At 40.3% G+C, this 23,251-nt stretch overlaps 1 protein-coding gene across 2 annotated transcripts in view; it reads right to left on the bottom strand.

The window, feature by feature from the left end:
- Positions 1-1,763: 1,763 nt before the first annotated feature.
- STMN2 (stathmin 2) overlaps positions 1,764-23,251 on the bottom strand; it is a 39,988-nt gene continuing 18,500 nt past the window's right edge. Inside the window, exons 2-5 of one of the 2 annotated variants that reach the window (XM_010006392.1) lie at positions 15,884-15,979; positions 15,102-15,274; positions 5,922-6,113; positions 1,764-3,122 (exon numbers count right to left, since the gene is read on the bottom strand). In XM_010006392.1, coding sequence (XP_010004694.1) covers positions 3,063-3,122; positions 5,922-6,113; positions 15,102-15,274; positions 15,884-15,979 — 521 coding nt within the window. In that variant the 3' untranslated portion in view covers positions 1,764-3,062. Of the gene's footprint in view, positions 3,123-5,921; positions 6,114-15,101; positions 15,304-15,879; positions 15,980-23,251 lie in introns of those variants that run through there. The other variant, XM_010006393.1, reaches the window with a different exon arrangement.

Genomic DNA, 23,251 nt, shown 5'->3' with positions numbered 1-23,251 from the left:
TCTAATGGGAACACGAGCCCAGTCTCCCCTCAGCGGGGAAGTCCCAGGACCTGTGAAGGCCATAGCTCACCTTTCAGGGTGTGCAGCACAGCTCTGTCAGGCTGCTGAGCCATCACACAGCTTGGCGGGAGGAGGGAGCATCTACGTGGTGCAATGCCAGCACTCCAGGCTCCCTCCTGTCCTTTGGGAGGTGTCAGGCAGCATACGAAAAATGCTCTGCTCTGCAGCATCAGCTGCTCAAAGCTCACAGCATCTAGTTGGGCATCTACAGTTAACCAAAGAAGCTGCCTAATTTATTTTTTTTTAATTTCAAAGTCCTGAGCTCTCTGCTTGCCACTGAAAGATGCAGTGTATGTGTAAACAGGCTTTCAAAAGGTAGTTATAGATTAATAAAATGAACTCTATTAAGAGGAGCAGAGCATGGGCTCTGGCTTGGGTCTATAGTGCCCACTCACACCATCTTGTTCTTCACTCATTTCCCTGGTACAGCCTTGGTATTTGCAGAGAAGCATTTCCCAGGCAATTTCCAGGTCTGTGCTGGGGGACCATCCCAACAGGTGCTTTGGATGCAGATGCCCTCAGTTGTGCAGGAAGAGAGTGTAGCCCCATGCAGGTGAAGCAGGCTGCCCTGCTTGGCCTCAGGACAGAGCCTTGTTCTTGGCCTGTTCCCTGAGCAAGCACAGCCAGTGGGACAAACAGGAAAGGGACCTGAAGCACAACCAGAGCTTGTTAAATCAAATAATGGGGAAAACTGTGAGTGACTTGACACTGGCAAATGAAACAACAATTCAGGGACCCTCAGACCAAGGCCCTGGGTCTTAAATTGAAATACAAGCTTGACTGAACAACCTTTTCGTGGGGCTTAAAGCAATACACAAACTTTGAGCGCCTGGCAACATTGAAGCTCTTGACATCCTGATCCAAAGCTTGCGATTTGGCTTCTCTGCCAGATTTACTTCTGGTAATTTTGCCAGAAAGACAAGTCGGAGTACTCCTCACACTCTGTGGTACAGAGCTCCCTGCACACAGAGCTGGGCTTGCAGCTATGAGCCTGGGTCAGCATCTGCTGGGTTTGTCTGCAGGCCAGATCTTCCAGGGGCAGAACTTGGCTCTGAAATAAAACGGGCTGCATGCGTAAGCAACTGATTGTTGCAGATCTGGACCTTTTGGAAACCCATTGCTCTGAAAGAGCAAGTAAATGATGCCACGTTCATGAGTGTAAATCAGAAAAATAATCCTAAAGGTAATTCTCAATCACCTCTCCAGTTCTAAATGGGGTTCAGTTCAACTTTGTATCTCATCTCTGCATTTTATCAGCTTCCCCAGCAAGTTTTTGTTTTTCAGTATATCCTGTAAATTAATCCTTTACCCTGAAAGTCAGTGTGTAAACAGCCAAATCTTGCTGCAGCTACTCATGTATGTACCCAGAGTTGCATTATTCACTTTCCTTTCCCCAGATTATTTTTTTTGCCAATATCGAGTCAGGATTAATGCACGTGTGTGTAGCTAGCTCTCTTTTTTAATAAATTCAGTGCTAGAGATCACATCTATAAACTCGGTTTAGATGGTAATCTTTAAAAACAACCAGCTTAAGCACAGAGAAGTACATAGCAGGGGTTATCCCTGTATTAGCAGAGAAATTGGGTAGGTTTATCAAAAGGTCTTATTTAAATCTCATTTCTGTGCTTTTATGACTACATTAGATTTTCAGCTCACATGGGCACATGTCAGAGAAGTAATGGAGCGAGAGAAGAGACAAGCCCTTTTTCAGTTCACAGAACCCCAATTCTTTATTAATCACAGCTTGCTCACAATGACATACAGGAAAATAGCACTAATGAAGAGTAGAATATGCAGGCAGCAACCTCCAGGGGGGTAGGGACAACTTCAAAACCGCAGCTATTTTGGGAATGATGTGTTAGGTTTGGTGATACTGTACTTGGCACAAGCACCCTGTCTAGTCATTCCTCCTGCTTCAGCCCTCTTGGTCCTAGAGATGTCTGTCACTAGGTAGGGTTGGCTAACACTGAAGAGGAAAGGTCATGATGAATGGAAGTCAGCAGTGTCGAAAAAAAAAGGTAACTACTGGCTCATGGGTTCCAGGTGAAATATTCGGTAGCCTCTCGTACTATTACACGTGTAATGTGATAGCATCAGGTAAGTATCATAGATCATGGCACCTACAGATAAAAGCCACTTGATGCTTTTAGTTGCTCCATCAATAAATTTTCAAGTGGTAAATTAAGCTCACTTTACAATTAGCGTTTGTATGGCTGTTTGGCATCATCCAGAAGTTGTCATAGCTTGATGGTTACAATGTGCCTCTTGAATTTGCCTCAAACTGATCCCACTTGCTGTCATTCTATTGCACAGCTGTATTTGCTGCCTCTCACCTCAAAAAGCAGAAGCAACAAGTACTGCCTGTGGTGATTTAACCTCAATTATGTAACACACTACAGAGTCCTGTAGCTAAATCGCATTTGAAGAAACAACATTTTAAGAGCTTTTTGTCTTGGACACCTGAACGTGAAGTCATGATACCTGTGATCTAGTCACTGTTCCAACAAAGCCTATTGATGGCAAAGCAGTCTAGGTTATTAGGCAATGACTGGTCTCTAGCACCGTAGAACTACTACTGACCTCGTGGTGGTTGGAATGAAAGTCGCAGGGAATGGAATTAGACATGAGGTGCTTCTAATGGACAGACCCAGCAAATTCAACCGAGTGGAAATAGACAACATCAGAAGCCTGTTACAGGACATGTAAGATTATGAAATAACTTGCATAATGCAATACTTGTATTTTTTAACAAAAATGTAAGTATTTACAAAATAAGATCCAAGTTTTTTAAACATCAAGCAAATCATTCTGCAAAGAGACGGCATTTGTTTTTGTTTTTGTTTCTTTTTTAAAGTTTTTTATTGAGTTCTTGATTTTTTATTTTTATTTTTTATTTTAAACCATGTCATACATTTCCCATACTGATATCGCATGATCCATAATAATATAGGCAGGGGGAGTTTACTAATGGTGGGGATGGGTCACATCCACCATTACTGTTTTCAGCCAGACAGTTCCACCTGGAGCTCCTTGTTTCTACGGACCTCTGCAGCATGCCTCTCCTGGAAAACAACAAGAAGGGAAAAATCAAACCTCTTTCTCATTCCACCTGCTCTGGGGAGCCTCCTGACAACCACCTGTGCATTTGATGCTTGTGCAAAACTTATTTCACAGTACAACCACCTCTAAACGATTCAACTCAGGAAGGTGTCACCCACCACACTATGTTCAATGCTTATGTTCTACTTATGCTCTGGACCTCACTCTTTTGTCTGATATGGTGTTACTTATAATCCTCAGCACTTCAAAGAGTTTCATTTTCAAGGCCAATGTAAAGAGGTGCTGCTTGCAGACTAAAATGTGCCATATGCTTACATCTGCCCTTTGAATTCTTGGATGTTAAAACTAAACACAGGGAAAGATAATCGGACCTCACTGAATTGCTTCCACACTGTATGCAGAAGAAGTGTTAGTTACTGTGTTGTCTGTAGTGTGTAGGAATCATGAACAGAGGTTCAATAATTTAATTCCACCAAGAAGGGTCAATCTGAACATCTCAAACATCCCCTTTGACTGAATGATGAAGGCAGCTGTTCTCTCCATTCTTTTTTTGACTATGCTGGAGGCAGGATGCAGTTACCAAAAGTCAATGCTAGACCCTTCCATCCACTTCCAGCTGTGCTGTCATCCCTTTTACAAAAGCAGGCGTAATTGACTTAGACTTACTTCAGCCACTCTAAATTCAGACACATCCATGGAAATGGGCCTGTGGTCAAAAACAACAACTGTCAAATTAACTTAGGAATGTTCTACTTGGGGTGTTTATAAAACTGTTTTATTTGTCAGTGTCTGGGTTTTAGGCTTTTTGGTTTATGTCTCTCTCCTTTCAACTGTCAAAATATCAGACTTTTACCTCTTTTGTCTGATCACGGAAAAACTGCCAATCAAATGACAAGCACAAGGTGACCACAGAAGCAAACATCCATCCCTAGCTCACTTCAGTTTAAGGCACTCCCTAGGTATTTAATTGCATTAGTGTTTTTACAGGTTGAAAATTCACTGAAGTAAACAGTTACTTTTTCAGTTTGAGTTGGTCTATGGATCACGGGCCCAGACAGCTTATTGTATCAACTGACTCTGCAAGTTATACAGAGACTCTGTAAGTTATACGATCCATAATTATGAATGCTATTTTTTTTATGAGACTTGTTCCTTGCTCTTGTTAATTGCAGCATAGAGAAGTTATCTTTGATTGTAGGCAATTCTTGACACCAAAAACCTCGGGGCATCTACAGTTTTGTGTAACTTTTGAAAATATGGACCCAGATATTTCACTACTTCTTTTTTTTTGCATATTCAGGGTTTGCTTTTGTGTTGGTGAACTGTACAGTTGCACTATTTTTAATTACTGATGTGTACAAATGTTCCCAAATAAGTTACTGTCATATTTATTCAGAAGCTTCCTTTGGATGCACATATGCCATCATATTTCCGTGGAAATGGGGCTTAACAGTTTGTTAACATTAAACTACAACAGAGAGATGGATCAGCTGTCCTTTCCATTTCTTTTTGGACTTCAATGATGGCTAATTGGCTTTTCCCTTTGTTTTCATAATCTTTGGGATATGTGCCTTCAAACTAATCCAACTGCGAAAATGTCAAGCTATCTGGGTACAGTTCTTAAGCTCAAGAATTATCCCATTTGCGTAGTCTCTTGTAACATCATTCTTTGGCTTCTGTTGTTTCTTTTCTGCTCTCTGAGGCTTTTGTCTTCATTAATAAGCAGAAGTGTTTATGGGAAAGACCTAACTGAAAACCACTGAGAGATACTGTCTTTCTCTTAGTCAATTTACTATCACATTATAGAGTTCATCACTGAGAGAAAAAAGTGATTGCTCATACAGTAATTTTTTCTTAACCGTTCTAAATCTTTATCTGTATGTTTCTGTCTCTGGAGCAGAAGGGTTGTTTTGGAGAAGAGCACTCTTGATCCTGCATGGTGGGGTTTGTGATTTACCCATTTACTTCAAGGATCTCCAAAAGAAAATGTAGTTGCTTTCAGCTGTAAAATTTATGGAGGCCCCTTTTGATGCACAGGAAAGATTTTTTTCCCTGTATTTTTTCATATTTCTCCTCTGAGAAACCAAGAACTACAGACATAGGACAACTGCTTGAATTGATCAACGGATTTTCTTAAAAGCCAAAACCTAAACACAAGAGAACTTTCATTTGCTCACAGCACTTCTTTAAAAACTAAAAAATCACTCTTTCTCTGAAGACAGTCAGGGTCATGAAGATTAAAGGAACTGGAGCAATTCTCAGCCTCTTCTATGAGGAAAGGCTGAGGGGGATGGGGGATCTCATTAATGTTTATAAATTCCTGAATGGAGGGCACAAAACACCAAGCTCTTCTCAGTGATGCCCTGTGACAGGAACAGAGGCAATGGACACTCACTGAAATACAGAAGGTTCCCTCGGAACATCAGGAAACACTTTTTCACTGTGAGGGTGACTGAGCACTGGCACAGGTTGCCCAGAGATGTTGTAGAGTCTCCATCCCTGGAGTTACTCAAAAGCTGTTTGGACATGGTACTGGGCAACTGGCTGTAGGTGGCCCTGCTTGAGCAGGGGGGGTTGGACCATATGACCATCAGAGGTCCCTTCCCACCTCAACCATTCTGTGACTGTGTGATTACACAAGTTCAGTTTTTCTCAAAAGTGAGTGGTGGTTTAGATCAGGGTCTCTGATTCAAAAATTTCTCAAGTGCAGCAAGTGATACAAGAGTTACCCACAGCACCTCTTAAAAATGTTGATTAGATCTTCCTCTCTAGTCTAAGCTGAGGAATGGTGGTGTGTTTACCTTTTCTTGGAGACGTTCAATAAGAGCAGCTAAATTAGCTTCACGGTTTTCTTTGATCTGTTCCATTTTCAGTATCAGCTTCTCCTCTGCCATTTTGCTGAAGTTATTGTTCTCCTCCAAAGCCTTCTGAAGCACTTCTCGCTCATGTTCTCTCTTCTCTGCCAGATGTTTCAGCACCTGGGCCTCCTGGGACTGGAAACAGGGAGACATGTGGCTGAAATTAAATACTTATGTGGAGTCAAAAAAACCCAACCCATAGGGCAAACAGCTCACCAGGTCTGGAAACGGTGTAAAATTTGTTGCTTTGCTGTTACCAGCACTGTGTGGAAAGATAATTTCTCTGCATAAACCAGATTAACTTCAACAATGGGGGCCCAGAGGCACTGGCTAAATGTGGGGTACGTGCCTTGGGCAGCAGCAGAACAGTGTCCAAAGCACTTCTGTAAACACAAAATGCTGTCATATGATACTGCCCTGGGTTGTTCGGGTTACTGTGGTGGTTGCTCAACTTCTGACAGCTGCAGCCTATGAGCTGTGAGCATTTTATTTGTAGAGATATGGGACTGGGGGCCGAAGGTATGTAGAGCATTAAAAAGGAGGCTCCCACCACAGGAGAGGTGCATTTTTCACCTAGGCTGGACTACCTGTCAATGTGCTTGAACAGTTAATAGCAGGCTTTGAAGTTCACTGCTGTGAAAGAAACAAAATAAATTCAGATGATGTTTTGTCCCCATTATATTATGGGGACATTATATTAATGTTTGGCTTCATCTTACTGACTAGGAAGGGGAAGAAAAAAAAAAAAAAGGTTTTATTTTATAGAAAACAAAAGAGCCATTTTAAGTTTAAAATTCAGATTTTGCAAGGCAGACGAAAACTGCAGGTAGGAATCAAATAGTTGCAGCCTACATGCAATGCTGCGTTATATTTCTTTGTAAACGCTTTGCTCAGAAGGATAAACTTTGTTGTTTACTTTACATCAAATTACTAACATGAAACTACTAATCCCAGGAGAGAAGCCAAAGAACTGGCAGCACTGGGCCCATCCTCCAGGCAAGTCTAGTCTAAGAGAGTATGCTTCAGATGGGTTGTTTGGAAATAATAAACAACATTGTACTCTTTTGGATAAACTAAATCAGAGGGAGCACAAGAGGCAAACAGAAAACAGGGAATGAAATACGGCTCTGGGAAGCTAAGTGTGTATTTCAGCACAGGTCACAATGCATTGTTGCCATTGTTATCCATAAAAATGAATTCGTTAAAAGCCTAAATTAAAGGCTTTAACTAATAACTACAATTACTGGTAAAAAATCCAATTGAATTCTATCATATGGTTTCAAATGAAGTGAAAAAAAGCTGCAATTCTTCTATATGAGCGAGATCCAACTAGAAGGAGAAACCAAGAATTTTAATGAAGGTAAGACACACATAATGCCAAATGCACTGACAAGGCAAATAAAGCAGATTCTAGAAAAGGCTGCAAAAGCCAGGCAGAACCTCCTGCAGCAAGAAGTAAAAACACATCTGTCTTTGCAAGGCTGTAATGGTTTGCTTGAGATCTGAGGACAAAGCTGCTTTCATCCATCTTGGCCAGTTAATGTTTTTGCTTTCACCTCTAGCCTGGCTGCAGTTAAGGGCTCATTTCTCACACTCTGATCCCTGGAGCACTTGATGATGGGAATGGTCTGCTGAAGTGATACCTTATACAGCCTCTTCCTTGCTCTTACCTCATTTGTAGCATATACTATAATAAAGCAAACATTTTTCAGATCTTTAACTCAGAGAAAATAACTCAAAAACTCGGGTCAAAAGATGTTGCAAATGGGAACAAAAAGTCCCCAGACAGGCACAGCAAAGAGCAGAGGAGTTCCACTGGTGGAGAAGGAAGGAGGATGAGCCAAAGGGAAAAAGAGCTGGGCAAAGAAGGGATTTTTTTAGACTTATTGGAAAATCATAAAAGTCCCATATACTTAACAAAAGCGTAAATAATTTTAATATAATAAAATTATAATAAAATATAATAAAATAAACCAGATTAACTTCAACAATGGGGGCCCAGAGGCACTGGCTAAATGTGGGGTACGTGCCTTGGGCAGCAGCAGAACAGTGTCCAAAGCACTTCTGTAAACACAAAATGCTGTCATATGATACTGCCCTGGGTTGTTCGGGTTACTGTGGTGGTTGCTCAACTTCTGACAGCTGCAGCCTATGAGCTGTGAGCATTTTATTTGTAGAGATATGGGACTGGGGGCCGAAGGTATGTAGAGCATTAAAAAGGAGGCTCCCACCACAGGAGAGGTGCATTTTTCACCTAGGCTGGACTACCTGTCAATGTGCTTGAACAGTTAATAGCAGGCTTTGAAGTTCACTGCTGTGAAAGAAACAAAATAAATTCAGATGATGTTTTGTCCCCATTATATTATGGGGACATTATATTAATGTTTGGCTTCATCTTACTGACTAGGAAGGGGAAGAAAAAAAAAAAAAGGTTTTATTTTATAGAAAACAAAAGAGCCATTTTAAGTTTAAAATTCAGATTTTGCAAGGCAGACGAAAACTGCAGGTAGGAATCAAATAGTTGCAGCCTACATGCAATGCTGCGTTATATTTCTTTGTAAACGCTTTGCTCAGAAGGATAAACTTTGTTGTTTACTTTACATCAAATTACTAACATGAAACTACTAATCCCAGGAGAGAAGCCAAAGAACTGGCAGCACTGGGCCCATCCTCCAGGCAAGTCTAGTCTAAGAGAGTATGCTTCAGATGGGTTGTTTGGAAATAATAAACAACATTGTACTCTTTTGGATAAACTAAATCAGAGGGAGCACAAGAGGCAAACAGAAAACAGGGAATGAAATACGGCTCTGGGAAGCTAAGTGTGTATTTCAGCACAGGTCACAATGCATTGTTGCCATTGTTATCCATAAAAATGAATTCGTTAAAAGCCTAAATTAAAGGCTTTAACTAATAACTACAATTACTGGTAAAAAATCCAATTGAATTCTATCATATGGTTTCAAATGAAGTGAAAAAAAGCTGCAATTCTTCTATATGAGCGAGATCCAACTAGAAGGAGAAACCAAGAATTTTAATGAAGGTAAGACACACATAATGCCAAATGCACTGACAAGGCAAATAAAGCAGATTCTAGAAAAGGCTGCAAAAGCCAGGCAGAACCTCCTGCAGCAAGAAGTAAAAACACATCTGTCTTTGCAAGGCTGTAATGGTTTGCTTGAGATCTGAGGACAAAGCTGCTTTCATCCATCTTGGCCAGTTAATGTTTTTGCTTTCACCTCTAGCCTGGCTGCAGTTAAGGGCTCATTTCTCACACTCTGATCCCTGGAGCACTTGATGATGGGAATGGTCTGCTGAAGTGATACCTTATACAGCCTCTTCCTTGCTCTTACCTCATTTGTAGCATATACTATAATAAAGCAAACATTTTTCAGATCTTTAACTCAGAGAAAATAACTCAAAAACTCGGGTCAAAAGATGTTGCAAATGGGAACAAAAAGTCCCCAGACAGGCACAGCAAAGAGCAGAGGAGTTCCACTGGTGGAGAAGGAAGGAGGATGAGCCAAAGGGAAAAAGAGCTGGGCAAAGAAGGGATTTTTTTAGACTTATTGGAAAATCATAAAAGTCCCATATACTTAACAAAAGCGTAAATAATTTTAATATAATAAAATTATAATAAAATATAATAAAAGCATAAATAATTTAATATAATAAAAATAAAAATATTTTGAAACAAAATATTTTATTTCAGATACTTAATATTTAACATTTGTTTAACAGTAAGCTACTTCAAAAAGTTAAAAAGTTAATTTAAAAGACTTGATACAATGTAAAACTGAAATAATTGAACATCATCTTCCGTTTCCATTTTTGGACCAACGTGAGTGGCTCAGTTTGATCAGTTCTTGTGAAGTTATTCTGCATTTTCTGTTTGATTTATTGTTCAATGGCAATCTTCTGTAAAATTTTGGAAAAGTTATTGTCATTAAATTTTGGTTGCTGATGCGAATTTTTGTGGACCTTTTGCTTAAGTGATCTAGAAGTAACTTTGATAATCTAAGAATCTATTTAGCTTCCTGTTGGGATTTTAAAGAGAAAAGATATTCTTGATACCAATTGTGATGTCCCTTCCCATGAAATGTTTAAGAAGTGACTTGTTAATTTGGATGGCTAACATTTGATGGTATTTAAATATGCATATAGAATGTGTTATAAAATCAAGCATACTCAAGATTTGTAAAACAGCCATTTCCAAGGACATATCCAGGGTCCTGGGAGATGCTATAATAAAAAGTAGGATTTGGACTGTGCCTGTAAGCAGTATTTTTTAAAAGAACATTGGCTTTCAACGGGAGGTAACAAAATGCCTTTGAGACTCTGGGGCACTTGCCCATTTTTCAGGATTTATTTTATTCCATTCAAACCTTTTGCCTCTGGAAATGCTTCTTATTATAATAAATCCAGGACAATAGTTAAAAAATAGAGTTCCATATCAAAGTACACACTGTTCTGGAGGCTATGCTGGCAGACAGCCCATTCAAAAGTAATTTGTCCACTAACACATGATAATGAAGAAAATCCTTATACTCTAATTAAGTATTTACTGGATGCAAATTGTGCTGGCACCAGTAAGAGTCTGAATGAAAGCTAAACCAGGCCTCAGGAACTGACTGCACACCCCTAATGCCACTTCCCTTTATGATAAGCCTTAAATGGCATTCCTTTTCCTCACTCAAAAAGTTCAAGGTACCCATTTCAGGTTCAAAACAAAGGGGCACCCCTGCCTGCCAGAAAGCATCCATGGAATAGTCTCATTTAAACTGATGCCCATCTTCTAATGCTGTTGTACCTCAGCTGTGGGTCTGCCCATTTCCCTGATGTTCAAACCATGTTTGAAAGCCACTCACGACAATTTTGGAAGGCAGTTGGTATGTGTCTACTGAATTGTCAAATGATTTCCTGTTCCCAACACATTTGGCAAGAGAACTTGGCCACCTGGTCTGTGCAAAATCTACTGCGCATCCAGAAATGGCTAAATGAATGGCCCCAGATACCCAGAGGGGCAGGGATTAATAAACTCGCTTTGTTGCTTGTGTTGGCTTTTTATCACTGTGTTTGGACTCCCACAGTCTTCATCCAGGATTCCAACAGACACAGGAAGTTTTTTTTTATTCCAAGCTTATTTTCAACATTGTATGGTTTGAGGTGCTGAAAAAGATATTTTCAAATCCTTGACAGACCATGTTCTACCACACTTGTGGTGGAAGAGCTTGTGGTTAAGTTTCTCACAGCTACTGTGAGGAAATGAGTCAAAAAAGCTGGAAATGGTATGGAGAGATAAAGAAAATTAGTAAGGAGAGGAAAGTATGAAATGGTGGAGAAAGAGAAAAGTTGTACTCAAGTACTTCTGTACTCAAGTACAGAAGACCTCTTGAATATAACAAGGCATAACCAATGCAGCTACAGTTACAGCATCTTATGCTAGACGTGGAGGAATAAAAATATTTAAAAATATTCCTGGTACAGATACCTTTGCTCCCAGAAATGTGCTGCTGTGCTAATCACAGGCTAATGCAGGCAAACTCCTATGATCTTCATATCATATTTCTAAAGGATCATGTGGATCCCCAGTTCCCAGAGATGAGTGCTTCTAAAGGAAATCCACATCTCATACGTAGCTGGCCAGAGACAGATGCAGACAACCAAACACTCACTTAGTGAGCAAAATTATTTATGGAAATTTGCTTTGGAAAGACATATATTTTTAATTTATTACTCTCAGGAAGAAAATTCTGCTTACCTGAGTAACCAGTGCTTTATTTTCTCACATTTATCTATTTTTCTTTGTCATATACATCCAAGTATTGAAGTCATTTATGCAGAGATAAAATCAAGCAATAAATGCGCTCAAACAACTAGTTCTAAACTGGGAATTTCAGCTTGAATATATTTGCCTTAGCTACGAGAATCCTGAGTTATTAGGATGGATGAGGCAAGCCAACAGTCATAAGATCTTCACTTCCATAACACATTCATTCACTGGCTGGATTTTTAAAAATTAAATTGTTCAGCAGAAGCTGCATTAACCTTGACATTCGTCAGTGTAGTGTGTATTTATGAGATACTATTAATGAGGCATAATGTGAAGACAGGATTAAAAGCTCCTATTGCAATGTAAATGCCAAGGTGAAGCCTAGGTATTTCTTAATCAGAAAGAAATAGTGAGTTGAATTAGTGATGTTTTCAGGGAGCACAGTGAGCCCATCCCAGGCTGTGCTGCACAGGGTGCTTGTCTTGCAGCATTTCATAGTAAGGATATTAAAAACTCATCAAGCTATAAGTCTATATCCAACAGCTTGAAAGTTAAAAAGTTATGACTGTTCTGCATTCTTTGCTAGGCACCAGGGACGAGCCTGATTGAATTTCATCCCAATGCAAAGCTATTAAGAGGATTTAATTACAAATTATTTCTCTTCCATTATTGAAGTTTAGTAGAAATATGCATCCCTTTGGTATTTCATTTTTATGCTAGTAAGTTGAACGTGGGCAATAAAGATACATAACTCAACATACAGCTCTTGAAGTCTGTATATCAAGTGTAATAATAGCTAAAAATTCAAGGCTAATGGATAAAAATTGAAAAATATGAAAGGTTCTGTAAGAAATAAACTTCTGCTGCTTACAATGTCACTGTGCTCTAATTTCTTAAGTGGGAGGGATGAAAAGATTTTTCTGATTATCTACCAAGGTGGGAAAATATAGCACACATACAAAAAAAAAAAAGAGATAATACTGGCATGCTGTAAAGAGAATTCTATAAACGGAAAGGAGAAATCTGTAACTAGCCCAAATGGCTTTAGCCGTGTGGTGGAGAAGAAAAAAAAATGCCTCAGGTGAAACAGCCTAAGTAGGAGACTGCTGAGGTGCATGGATTGCTATACATGTTCTCATGAGTTAGAAATTTCTTTAATGAACGCTGCCTAATTAACGGAACAGAACCTAATTCCTAAACAGTGTGAAATCAATTAGTATTTTTTCCAAAAGGCAATTCTCATCCATTAGTTATGCTTTATTTTAATTAGAACTGTGCTGGAAGGACATGATCTAGAATGCTCATGCCTGACAGCTGTCGTACATAGATTGAAAAGTATGATAACAAATGCCATGCTGGATGTCAGGAAGTGTGCTTTTTAATCCTTTTCTGCAATATAGTCCTTTTCAGGCCAAAAATGAAGGCAATAGCTGAGATGTGGGAACATGGAGGATTTTATCAATGAGAAAATGGAGTTTTCTGCTCTGTTCTTTGTTCCTTTCCCAGATATTTCTGCTGCAATGCTAATGTGGAGGATCCTGTCTATTAAAATAATTCAGTTGCATGTTAATTCAAAATTGACATAGTTCCAAGGGGAAGAAATGGCAGGTGTCTGTATTGCTATCACTGATTACTAGTTTATCACATAATGAGTTTTTCTTTAGGAAGAAATGCACAGTAATGAAATGAATGGAATGAAATATCTGGGACATTCCATTTCTATTTTCCACTATGTATATGCATAATATCAGGCTTCTTAATTGCTGCCATTTCATTCTGTGTCCATATATTTACTTGAGAATTTGTGCTTGGTACAGAGGCACTTCACAGACCAAGTCTCTGGGGCATAACATCATTTGGGTGTATGAAAGCTCACAGTTCTGGGCAGGTGCTAATGCAAATGCATATTCTTTTCACACACAGTCAGGTCCTTTGAAACAAATACTCAGGCAGAAGTATGACTTTGAAAGAAGCAATACTGCTAATGCTTGTGCATTAGAAGCAGAGTCTTGTGTTAGCAAGGCAGCAGAAACGGCAAATGTGGCAACACTGCAGTGTTCACCTAAATTAAATTAATCGTTCAAATTAGTGAGGTTCAGAATAGTCATGTCACTGCAAATTAAAACTGCACACCAGGTGTTAAGGACCTGTCAATAACACAGATTTATGGACTTCAGTGGACTCACATCTCACCATACACCTATGTAAGCACTGCATTGGAAGCAACCCTGATCTGGTCTGACAGGAGTGAAAGGAGAAGTGAGCTGCTTTTGTTGGAGCTGCTCCATGAGCTGTCTGTGGCAAATATGCTGTCCCTGGACTTGTGTGTATATTTTTGTCTGCATGCAATAGAGCTGATGATTGAACTCTGGTAAATGAACACTGCTAAGTTTCAGACTGGCAGCCCAGCCTGGCAATGGTGAGTGTCTCATTGGCTCTGCCTGTCATCCTCCAACTTACCTGATCTGGAATTTGGCCTTTTATCTTTTGGAAAAAAAATAAAATAAAATGTGGCAATCTGAGTGAGCTCTTACTTAAGAGCAAATAAAGACCTCTTCAACACATCAGTTATGATGAAAGGCAAATAGTTTATGTGGACTTCCTGCTGCATGTTGTGCTAACCTTTGTGAAGAAGGTATAACAACCCCTGCAAACCCCATGTGATAATTTATTGATTATGAAACAGGGCTTTACCATTTTTAGTAAGGTCATAAAGAAGGGAAGACTTACTCGGTAGAGTCTACCCTACAAGGCCAACTTCCAGCACTGTTGAGACTCTTGGCTAGATAGGGCTCTCTCTGTAGCTGTGCTACACGAGCATCTTCAATCAGGTGTGCAGTGAATGATCCAGAATGCTCTTTATTCAGAGCTGCTATGCCTCTGTGATGTGTATGCAAGACTTTTCATCTGCCTCAGGCCTCATGAGTGATTTCCATGGGCACTACAAGGAGTCAGGATCTGGTAGCCCAGACAGCAGCTCTTTGAATTGCACAACCATCTCTTAATTTAGACATTAGAAGAATTGTACTGGTTTTCAGCAACTATTATAGATGCTCTGAATGAACAACTTCCACTCACACAGTAAGCACGCATATTTGAACCCACTTGGGTTTCCTGTCCAAAGCTATCTGTAGTTTGTGATGCATACTTCCCGAGTATCAAAACCAGTGATGTTTGTTTGCAAGCTGCTGAAAGAAAGTGAAGTAATTCGCTTCTTCAAACATGTTAATAATCTTTGTCTAGGCACTGTGAGTCAGTGATGGCAACAGAAGACACATCAATGAACGGACTGGCTGTTACTCTGTACATTAAGTCATGTTCAATTACTAGCATTTTTTTTAAAGGAAAGATACCTTTCTCCTCTCCTCTGCAGCCTCCAGCTTTTTCTGGATCTCCTCAAGAGAGAGTTCTTTCTTCTTTGGAGAAGCTAAAGTTCGTGGTGCTTCTGAGACCGGGGATGGCGGCTTTAGGATCAGTTCAAAGGCCTGGCCTGAGGCACGTTTGTTGATTTGTTTCACTTCCATGTCTGCACAATAAAGTGAGAAATGGTGAGTCCTTCAATACCTCAGTGGTATTGAGGAGAGAAGCAGTGCAGACTTCAGTGTAAGATCAGAAGCACAAACAGAAGACTTAGCATCTTTGCCTTGGGCATTTTAAATGCAATGGCAGATTATGGGCTGAAAACTGTTCTCAGGAGAACATTTCATTTAATCAGTAATAGCTTGATTATATCTTAATCTCATACAGATAAAAATGTACAGCGATTTTAGAAGCTTATTGCTGTGTCATTTCACACTCCCTGTGAGCAGTTCCCAAACTGATTAATATTTTAAGCATGCTTTCATCTTTTCTTGGTTTCCTTGGGAGTTATGTCAGCTTTGAAGAGCTGTAATTCTCAGATGGGTGGCAGGAAAAGTACAGCTCAGTTTGAGAGGGCTAACTTCAAGAGTTTAGTTATTTGCTATTATGAACCATATCCAGTATCACTAGTGATATGCAATGAATAGAAGGTAATAGCCAAAGTTAGCAAAACATCCACTGAGTAACACTATGGACTGGGATGGTGAACGGAGTTATTTCCCAGCTCTAGCACATTATCTGACATGCAGGATGATTTCCAGTGGAAGTCACTCACCATCATATTTATAGATGTTCATGTTGCGAGGTTCAGGATAAAAACAGGAGCAGATCAGGGAGAGCATGGACAGCTCCTTCATCTTTTCCTTGTAAGCTGAAATGAGAGACCTTGTTAGAATGCTTCACTTTCCCAGATCTTCTAGTGAATCTCTAACTGAGCTGACTGGCTGGGGACCAGCAAATCTGCTCTGTCTCCCACCTGGCAGATTTCTCTAGAATATTTACTTTCAAATATTTCTTCTGAACCTTGAGCCTTTACCAATTAATACATGAGATGCCCAGTACTACAGAGACTGTCTTACCTCCTACATGACCTGAGCCTTGAGTCTAGCACAGGCAGACCTATTTGGTTTATACAAAGTGACACTGGCTACCAGGAAAAGTATTTAGCATTGGAAGAGAGCCATCACTCCACTCTCTTCTGGCAGGTGGAGAGAAATGAAGCGCTTACAAATTCTCTGACGTATCCAAATGCAATTGAGAACAGCTCTGAAACACTGTCTGTGTGTTGCCATAGGCAGATGCTAAAGCCATTAAGTGTTGCAAATGAAAATGTCATCCAGATAATTAAAAATAAAACCAGAAATGAGGATGCATTTATCAAATCTTTTGCATAATATCCTTAATATACGTAACTATTTGAAACAAAACTTCTCCTACCTTGTTTACTTGCCTTCATACTCAGGTCTAGCACACATCTGCTGATTTAATAAATGTCCTTGTAATTTACCTTTACAGTGTTACCTTTATTTTGTAATGCCTGTAGGCTCAGTCATGGACTGAGGAGGACTTGATTCAGCAATGGTGATACCAGAATGGTGGTACCGACCACTACACAATGTCCTCCATTCACCTTCATCCCAGCTTGTCAGCAGGAAAATAGTCTTGTATCTGGTCACTTGGCAAGTCAATGACAGACCCCAGACTAGAGGCAGCTCTCCTGGGTCCTAGGGCAATATCCTAGCAACAGCTCACACTGCATATGCTTAGGGGGAGGTTGCTTCAAAATTCATCTTGGCACACACAGATCCCTGCTACTATCAAAATCATATATATAGAGGCAGACAAACATTTGCTGCCAGCATGTGAAAACATGGCTTAAAATATAACTCAGGCTCAAAGTATTGTGCTCAACAGATTACACCAAATTAATTCTTCATGTTACCAAAGGAAAATCAGACCTTTGACCTTCAATTGTGGATACACGGGAAATTATTGTTCATCCTTTCTCATGTGTGCCATTGTGCTTTTAGAATATTTTTCCTACTCACAAAGGCCCCTGAAGTTGATGAGGGCTTGAGAGCCTTCAGGTGTTGCTCAAAATGGTGCCATTTGAATGACACTATACTGCTGTAAAAAAACATTAAAAATGTTTCTATAAAAACCCAATTAAAATGTTGCTATAAACACATTAAGAACAAAAGGTGAACTAAGGAGAATCTCCATCCTTTATAGGATTCTGGGGACACTTAGTGAGAAAGACTGAGGAAAAGGCTGAAATACTTAATGCCATCTTTGTCTCAGTCTTTAGTAGTATGAGCAGTTGTTCTTGGCGTAGCCAAGCTTAGTATTCCCCTCAGCTGGAAGACAGACGGGAAGCAGAACAGAGCCCCCGTAATCCAAGGGGAAATGATTTGCAACATCCTACACCACTTAGACACACACAAGTGTATGAGGCAGGATGAGCTCCACTCGAAGGTACTGAGGCAGCAAGTGGAAGTGCTCACCAAGCCACCTTCCATAATTTCTCAGCAGTCCTGGTTAACCAGGCAGGCCCCAGCTGACTGGAGATTATTAGCTAATGTGACCCCCATTTACAATAAGTGCCAGAAGGAGGATCCAGGGAACTACAGTTCTTCCAGGGGATTGAGTGCACCCTCAGTAAGTTTGCACCAAGCTGGGCAGGATGGGCAGGAATGATTACCTGCCTGAGGGAAGGTAGGCTCTATCGAGGGACCTGGAAAGGCTGGATCAATGTACCAAAGCCAACTGTATGAGGTTCAACAAGGACAAGTGCTGGGTCCCACACTCAGGGGACTTCATGATGATCTTAAAGGTATTTTCCAACCAATCTATCTAGATTTTCCAATCTATGATTCTATGATACATCAGTTCAGGAATGGATTTCTAACTACCACTGAATGATTAATTAATGTACTTAAGCTTTGCAAGGGGGCAGTCTAAACAGAGACACTAAATAACCCCCCCAAAGAAAGCTTTACAGAAACCACTGGTGAAAGTCAGCATCTCAGGGCAAGAGTGTACCGAAGACTTTGTTTTCTGTGCACTGAGGTTGTCATGGAAGCTTGGACTTGACAAGATTTTTGCTAAGTACCAACTTCCACATAGTAATTCAAAAATCCTCTGAAGAGACAAATCATGTCCAGCTAATGTCTGTTAACACAATGATATGGTAATTTAGGCCTCCATCCAACAAAGCATTTAACAGCATGTGTAATTCTAAGAGCACAGGTGTGGCAGTTCCAGACCGTTCTTTGAGGAGAGCTTGCCCAGCTGGCTCCACACACCACCACAACTGCATCCTTTTCAGCAAGAAAATTGTGGAGTGGATGCAATGAGACCCTGCAGGTTGTCTGGGAGGCTGCTAAACACACACAAAAATGGATGCTGTGTTGCAAGTTAAAGACAAGACCAAGCTGAACACTAAACTCTTGTACAAGGTTTGATAAGTGTCCCAGGAATTCTGTCTTTTGGGACCTTTGTTATTGTCTTTTTATCTTTGCTTGACATTGAGTATGTCTTGGTTTTTAATAGCATTTAAACCAATTGGAAAATAGTGTTTGTTCTCCTAGCTCGTCATCTGCAAAACATGTCTGGAGAAAGATAAGAACGTGCTCAGCTCTGTTTGCTTTCAGCACAATAGCTACACTGAGAACACGCTGGCAAAATGATTGTCCTGTCTCATTCTGGCCACTGATAGAATTAGGATGACTTTCCATGCTTTACGAGCGTTACATTTTCTTTTTTCATGGTATTGATTAAGTCTCCATTTGCCCTAGAAAGTCCTTCAACCACAGCTGGAACTTGGCTTGAATAGACACAGCAAGTTCTGAGGCTGTTGCAACTCTGGGAACCAAACAACATGTGTATGACACAGGAGAGGATGGGAAAGGAGTCCTACTCTGCCTCAGGGGATGATTGAGGGAGTATGCAATGCATTGACTAATGCATTGTATTCCTGAGGTGTTGAGAAGCATTGCTTCTCCTGTTGGAGACAAGGGCCAAGGGCCTCCAAGGAACAAGAACTACCCATCTCTTTAGGTTTCCAACATCATCATTGTGACTTGTTCCCCTTGACCAGGCAAGGAACAGCTTATTTGACAACACAGAGTAGCAGAAGCCCTGCTTTGCTCAGCTGTCCTTTCCTTAAACTGCCATACATTAGAAAAAAAGAGCAGTAACGTTAGCCCAGTTACATCTGAGTGGCACTTGTAGTTAAGTTGTCTGAATAGAGTGGCAGTCACATAAGTTAGAGAGGGAGATAGCTGTGCCCTCCTAAGTCCTGAGGAGTTAAGTGTTTAGCCATGGAAACTGGTTCACTTTGCCATTAAAGCAGCAGCACACTTAGGCCAGAAAGCCAACTGCCCAACATTTACGCAACCTGCCCAGGACCTCTTGTGTTAACTGAAATAGGTAAAAAAATTATCTGTCTTACAGTGGAGCTTTTAAAAAACCCTGAAGACAAGCAGTGATTGCAACAAAGTTTATTTTCCAAATGTGTTTCAACTGGCTTGCTAATTATGTAGCTCCTTATGCAGTCATGCAGGGTACACATTATTCCATTAACTGCGTAAGTTAAATGAAGGAAAGTAAATTATGGTAATCATAATTGTACAAAAGCTTTGATAGGAAAATTGCTAGGAAAGAACAATGTTGACAAAAGGCAGCAACAGTATCTTCTCAGTTATATGCAGTGAGATTTAAATGTTTAGATGCATTAAATGCTTCCAAGTTGGGCAAGAGCAGAACCCAGATTTTGCTAAAACCAAAAGGGATTTCCAGATTAGCAATTCTTGGAGATTTGCTGTGAATATCCTAGTATTTGCAGGTCTTCTTTAATTCTGGAGCTGTTGCGATTATTTCAGAACCTCATCTATTTTTAAAAAATAAATCCATCATATTCAGAGTTGCAGAGAAAGTCTTGGAAATGTTATCTAATGCCCTTAAGAGATCTGACAGCTTCAGAGAAGAAACTCAGGCAAGTTTCAAACTCACAATTTCATTATTTTTTTTTTCTGAACAAGTCCCTAACACACCTTAGTATCATTGTTTTAAGCTGATCTCACAATTTGCTCAAGCTGCCCTTAACAGCTATATTTAGAAACTGTGAAGCCACTCCCTGTGTTGGGTGAGTGTTTCCATGCTCTTTCTTTTTGGGTTCCTTACCTGCTGGGGTGTTTGTTTTGATGTTTCTCTTCAAAAGTGCTTACATGGTCTCAAATAATATACTTACCCAGATATATCCCATATTTCTCCACTAACAGAAAATTATTCCATTGCCAGTCCTGCAGCTCACTTGCCCACTGAGTCAAGGTGTGGGAAACTGTTATTTTCTTCCCCACATAAGTCTAGGTAATAAGGAAGGCTGCTATGGCTGCCGTTAGAAGACAGCAACCACTAACTTGTTGCTGGGAAAAATAGGAAGATTAGGAAAAGCACTGGTAAAACCACCCTGTCTGTTTTCATCTGTTATCCAATAGCTATAAGGAATTTTTTACAGTTTACACTGTACAATGAAAATCTGTCCTGACTGACAGACTATGGGCAATTTGGGTCATATTTGGTTCCTTGGCAAAGCACAGCTAGGACAGATTGCTGGCTCACAGCAGAGACTATTGTTCGTAAGCAGGACTATTTTTAATGCATGAAAGCAGAGAGATATGTGTAAATATTACTTATAATTAACATCTGATGAAACCAAATCTGTTGATTTCCTTTGCCTTACCAAATACAGTCTGCATATAATGAACTGCTACTGACTTCTGGCACTTCAAGTCCCACTGGTCAACCAATTCCTTAAACTCTGCACACCTGGAAGGAAACTGAAATGTGCAACCCGTAACACTGCCCAGCCCCATGTTCCTTTGCCAGGCACCTGTGAGAAAGTCAGGTTTCTGAGACTTAACTGAAATCTTGCTTTGTTTTCTGCTCTGGAAGAAACTGCAGGAGTAAAAATTCAAGTCAGCTGAAGCATGAAATGCAAGGTACAGAAGACCTACCACAGCCATCCTTTACATTGATTTCTCATGGACCTTATTGACAAAGCAGTTTGTTACAAATTTCACTTAGTTAATGCTCCCTTTGAAGTGCTGGAGTTTTCAGTTTGTCAAGACAATGCTTTAAGCCACGAAAAGCCATGGCATTTTGTGAACACCAACAGGCACACTTTGTTGGCCTGTGTTTTTATTATCCATTTTAGTAGTGTGATGCATCCTTCCATGTCAAATGAAATGATGTTATATGATCATAACTGCTGTTGTTTCCCCATAACTGGTGGGTATTTGTCAAAAGCTACAAGATGAGCACTGGTAAAATGGTGAACTAGTACTGGAACTAGCACATGGGACTGGGGGAAGTAAAACTCAGTATGGGACATGAGGGATAGGGATTCTACACATTTAAGTTTTGGCATTCATCTGAGATGTATGAGTCTGTGATTCACTTTAATTAATGCTGGCCATCTAACATTTAAGATAGGTAGTTTGCAGCAGTCATGAAAGCTTTCATTTTAGTCAATGAAGAGAAAAGCTCCAGAGAGTAACTGGTCTCATTCCAAGACAGATGTCTAAGATAAAGAAATTAGATTGTCTTAAAGCAAATAAATTGTCCTCTATTGCCAGAAAACCTAAGGCTTATGGAGTCACCAGTGATTAAGAGAAGGAAAGCATAAGCTTCTGAAGTGAACACATCTTACCCATCCTTTACACTCAGTCATGAGTGACGTCTCATTCTGGTGGTTCACACAGCTGGGGCTTATTTTGTGACTGTCTCTCTGAATGCAAAACACTGCTCAATGGAGTATGTGGTGTGAGTTCATTCCGCAATCTCATGTACATGTTCACTTGTCCAGTTTTCCCAGGAAAAATTAGATTGTACTAACAGCTTGAGAAGAGCTTGACAGCCTCTTTAATGTCCTATAGTGCTCAGGTGCCACTTGTGGGGAGAGAGGCATGGGACCCTCACTGACCTGGGGCCACTCTTTTGTGACCAAGTCTTTAAAATTGCACTCTTCATATACTGCAATGCAGTTTAATACAGAGATGAGCACGGAGTTTTGGTCAGGTCCCCTGCCCCTGAATGTTGTGATATTTCTGTATCTAGGCCGTAGAGTAAATAGGTAACAAGGAAACAAGAAAATGGAAAATGAGGAAAAGAAATTGTGAATGACTGAGTTTCTTCTGTCAAGGGAGACTCTAGCATATCCTTCCATATATCCAGAACATGAGTAAGAAAGAACTTGGACGTATCTCATCTGCTTCTGTGGCAACTGAGAGTTTAAAAAAGTAGCTTTAGGCATTAATTTCGGTAACCCTCATGACCATTCTGAGGTCACTAAAGGTACCTGGGTTTTGACAGACGTATTGGCAATTTTTTAACAAATGGCTTTGAAATGGCTTGGAATGGAATCAAGCAGTAGTACCATTCATAAAAGCCCAGGGGGCAGTGAAATCAGGGAGCACTTTAGCATCACTTCTTCAAAACACAAAACCACAAAAAAAAGATGCAAGCAACAGATCTGACCCTTCAGCTTCCTAGTAAGACTGGGATAAATTGCAATAATGAACCCTGTTCTTGAATGCAAGTCCTTGCATGCCACTTCTACAGCACAGTACAGGGTCTGGCTGGAAAACCCATGCCAAGGAACACACAAGCAGCTGTTTGTTTATGCAGAGACTGCCCAATACTTGACTTGCATCTATGGTACGTAGAGGCAAACACATGCAAATATGTAGATTGGAGGGTGGCACAAGTCTCCCTGAAAACTGCCCCTGAATTTACAGCTTAGTTACTAATCATCACTATGGATTTTTGGACTAAAATGGACTACTCCAGATGCCACGTCTATGATTCTTACTTAATGTGTGTGACTGGATTCAAATGTCTTTGTTCACTTTATTTTCTGATGTCAGAATGTTAAGATGTGAAGTTGCTGTTTTGTGTTACACAGAATCACAGAATGTTAGGGATTGGAAGGGACCTTGAAAGATCATCTAGTCAAACCCCCCCACAGACCTTTGCAGGATTCCCTGGAGTAGGTCACACAGGAACACATCCAGGCTTGGTTTTTAGTATCTCCAGAGGAGACTCCACAACCTCTCTGGGCAGCCTGTTCTAGTGTCTGTCA

The sequence above is a fragment of the Chaetura pelagica genome, unplaced genomic scaffold (genome assembly GCF_000747805.2).
Source record: "Chaetura pelagica isolate M959 unplaced genomic scaffold, ChaPel_1.0 scaffold76, whole genome shotgun sequence".
Lineage (NCBI taxonomy): Eukaryota > Metazoa > Chordata > Aves > Apodiformes > Apodidae > Chaetura > Chaetura pelagica.
The sequence above is the reverse complement of the archived record's forward strand: the minus strand, read 5'-3'. Positions and strand labels throughout refer to the sequence as shown.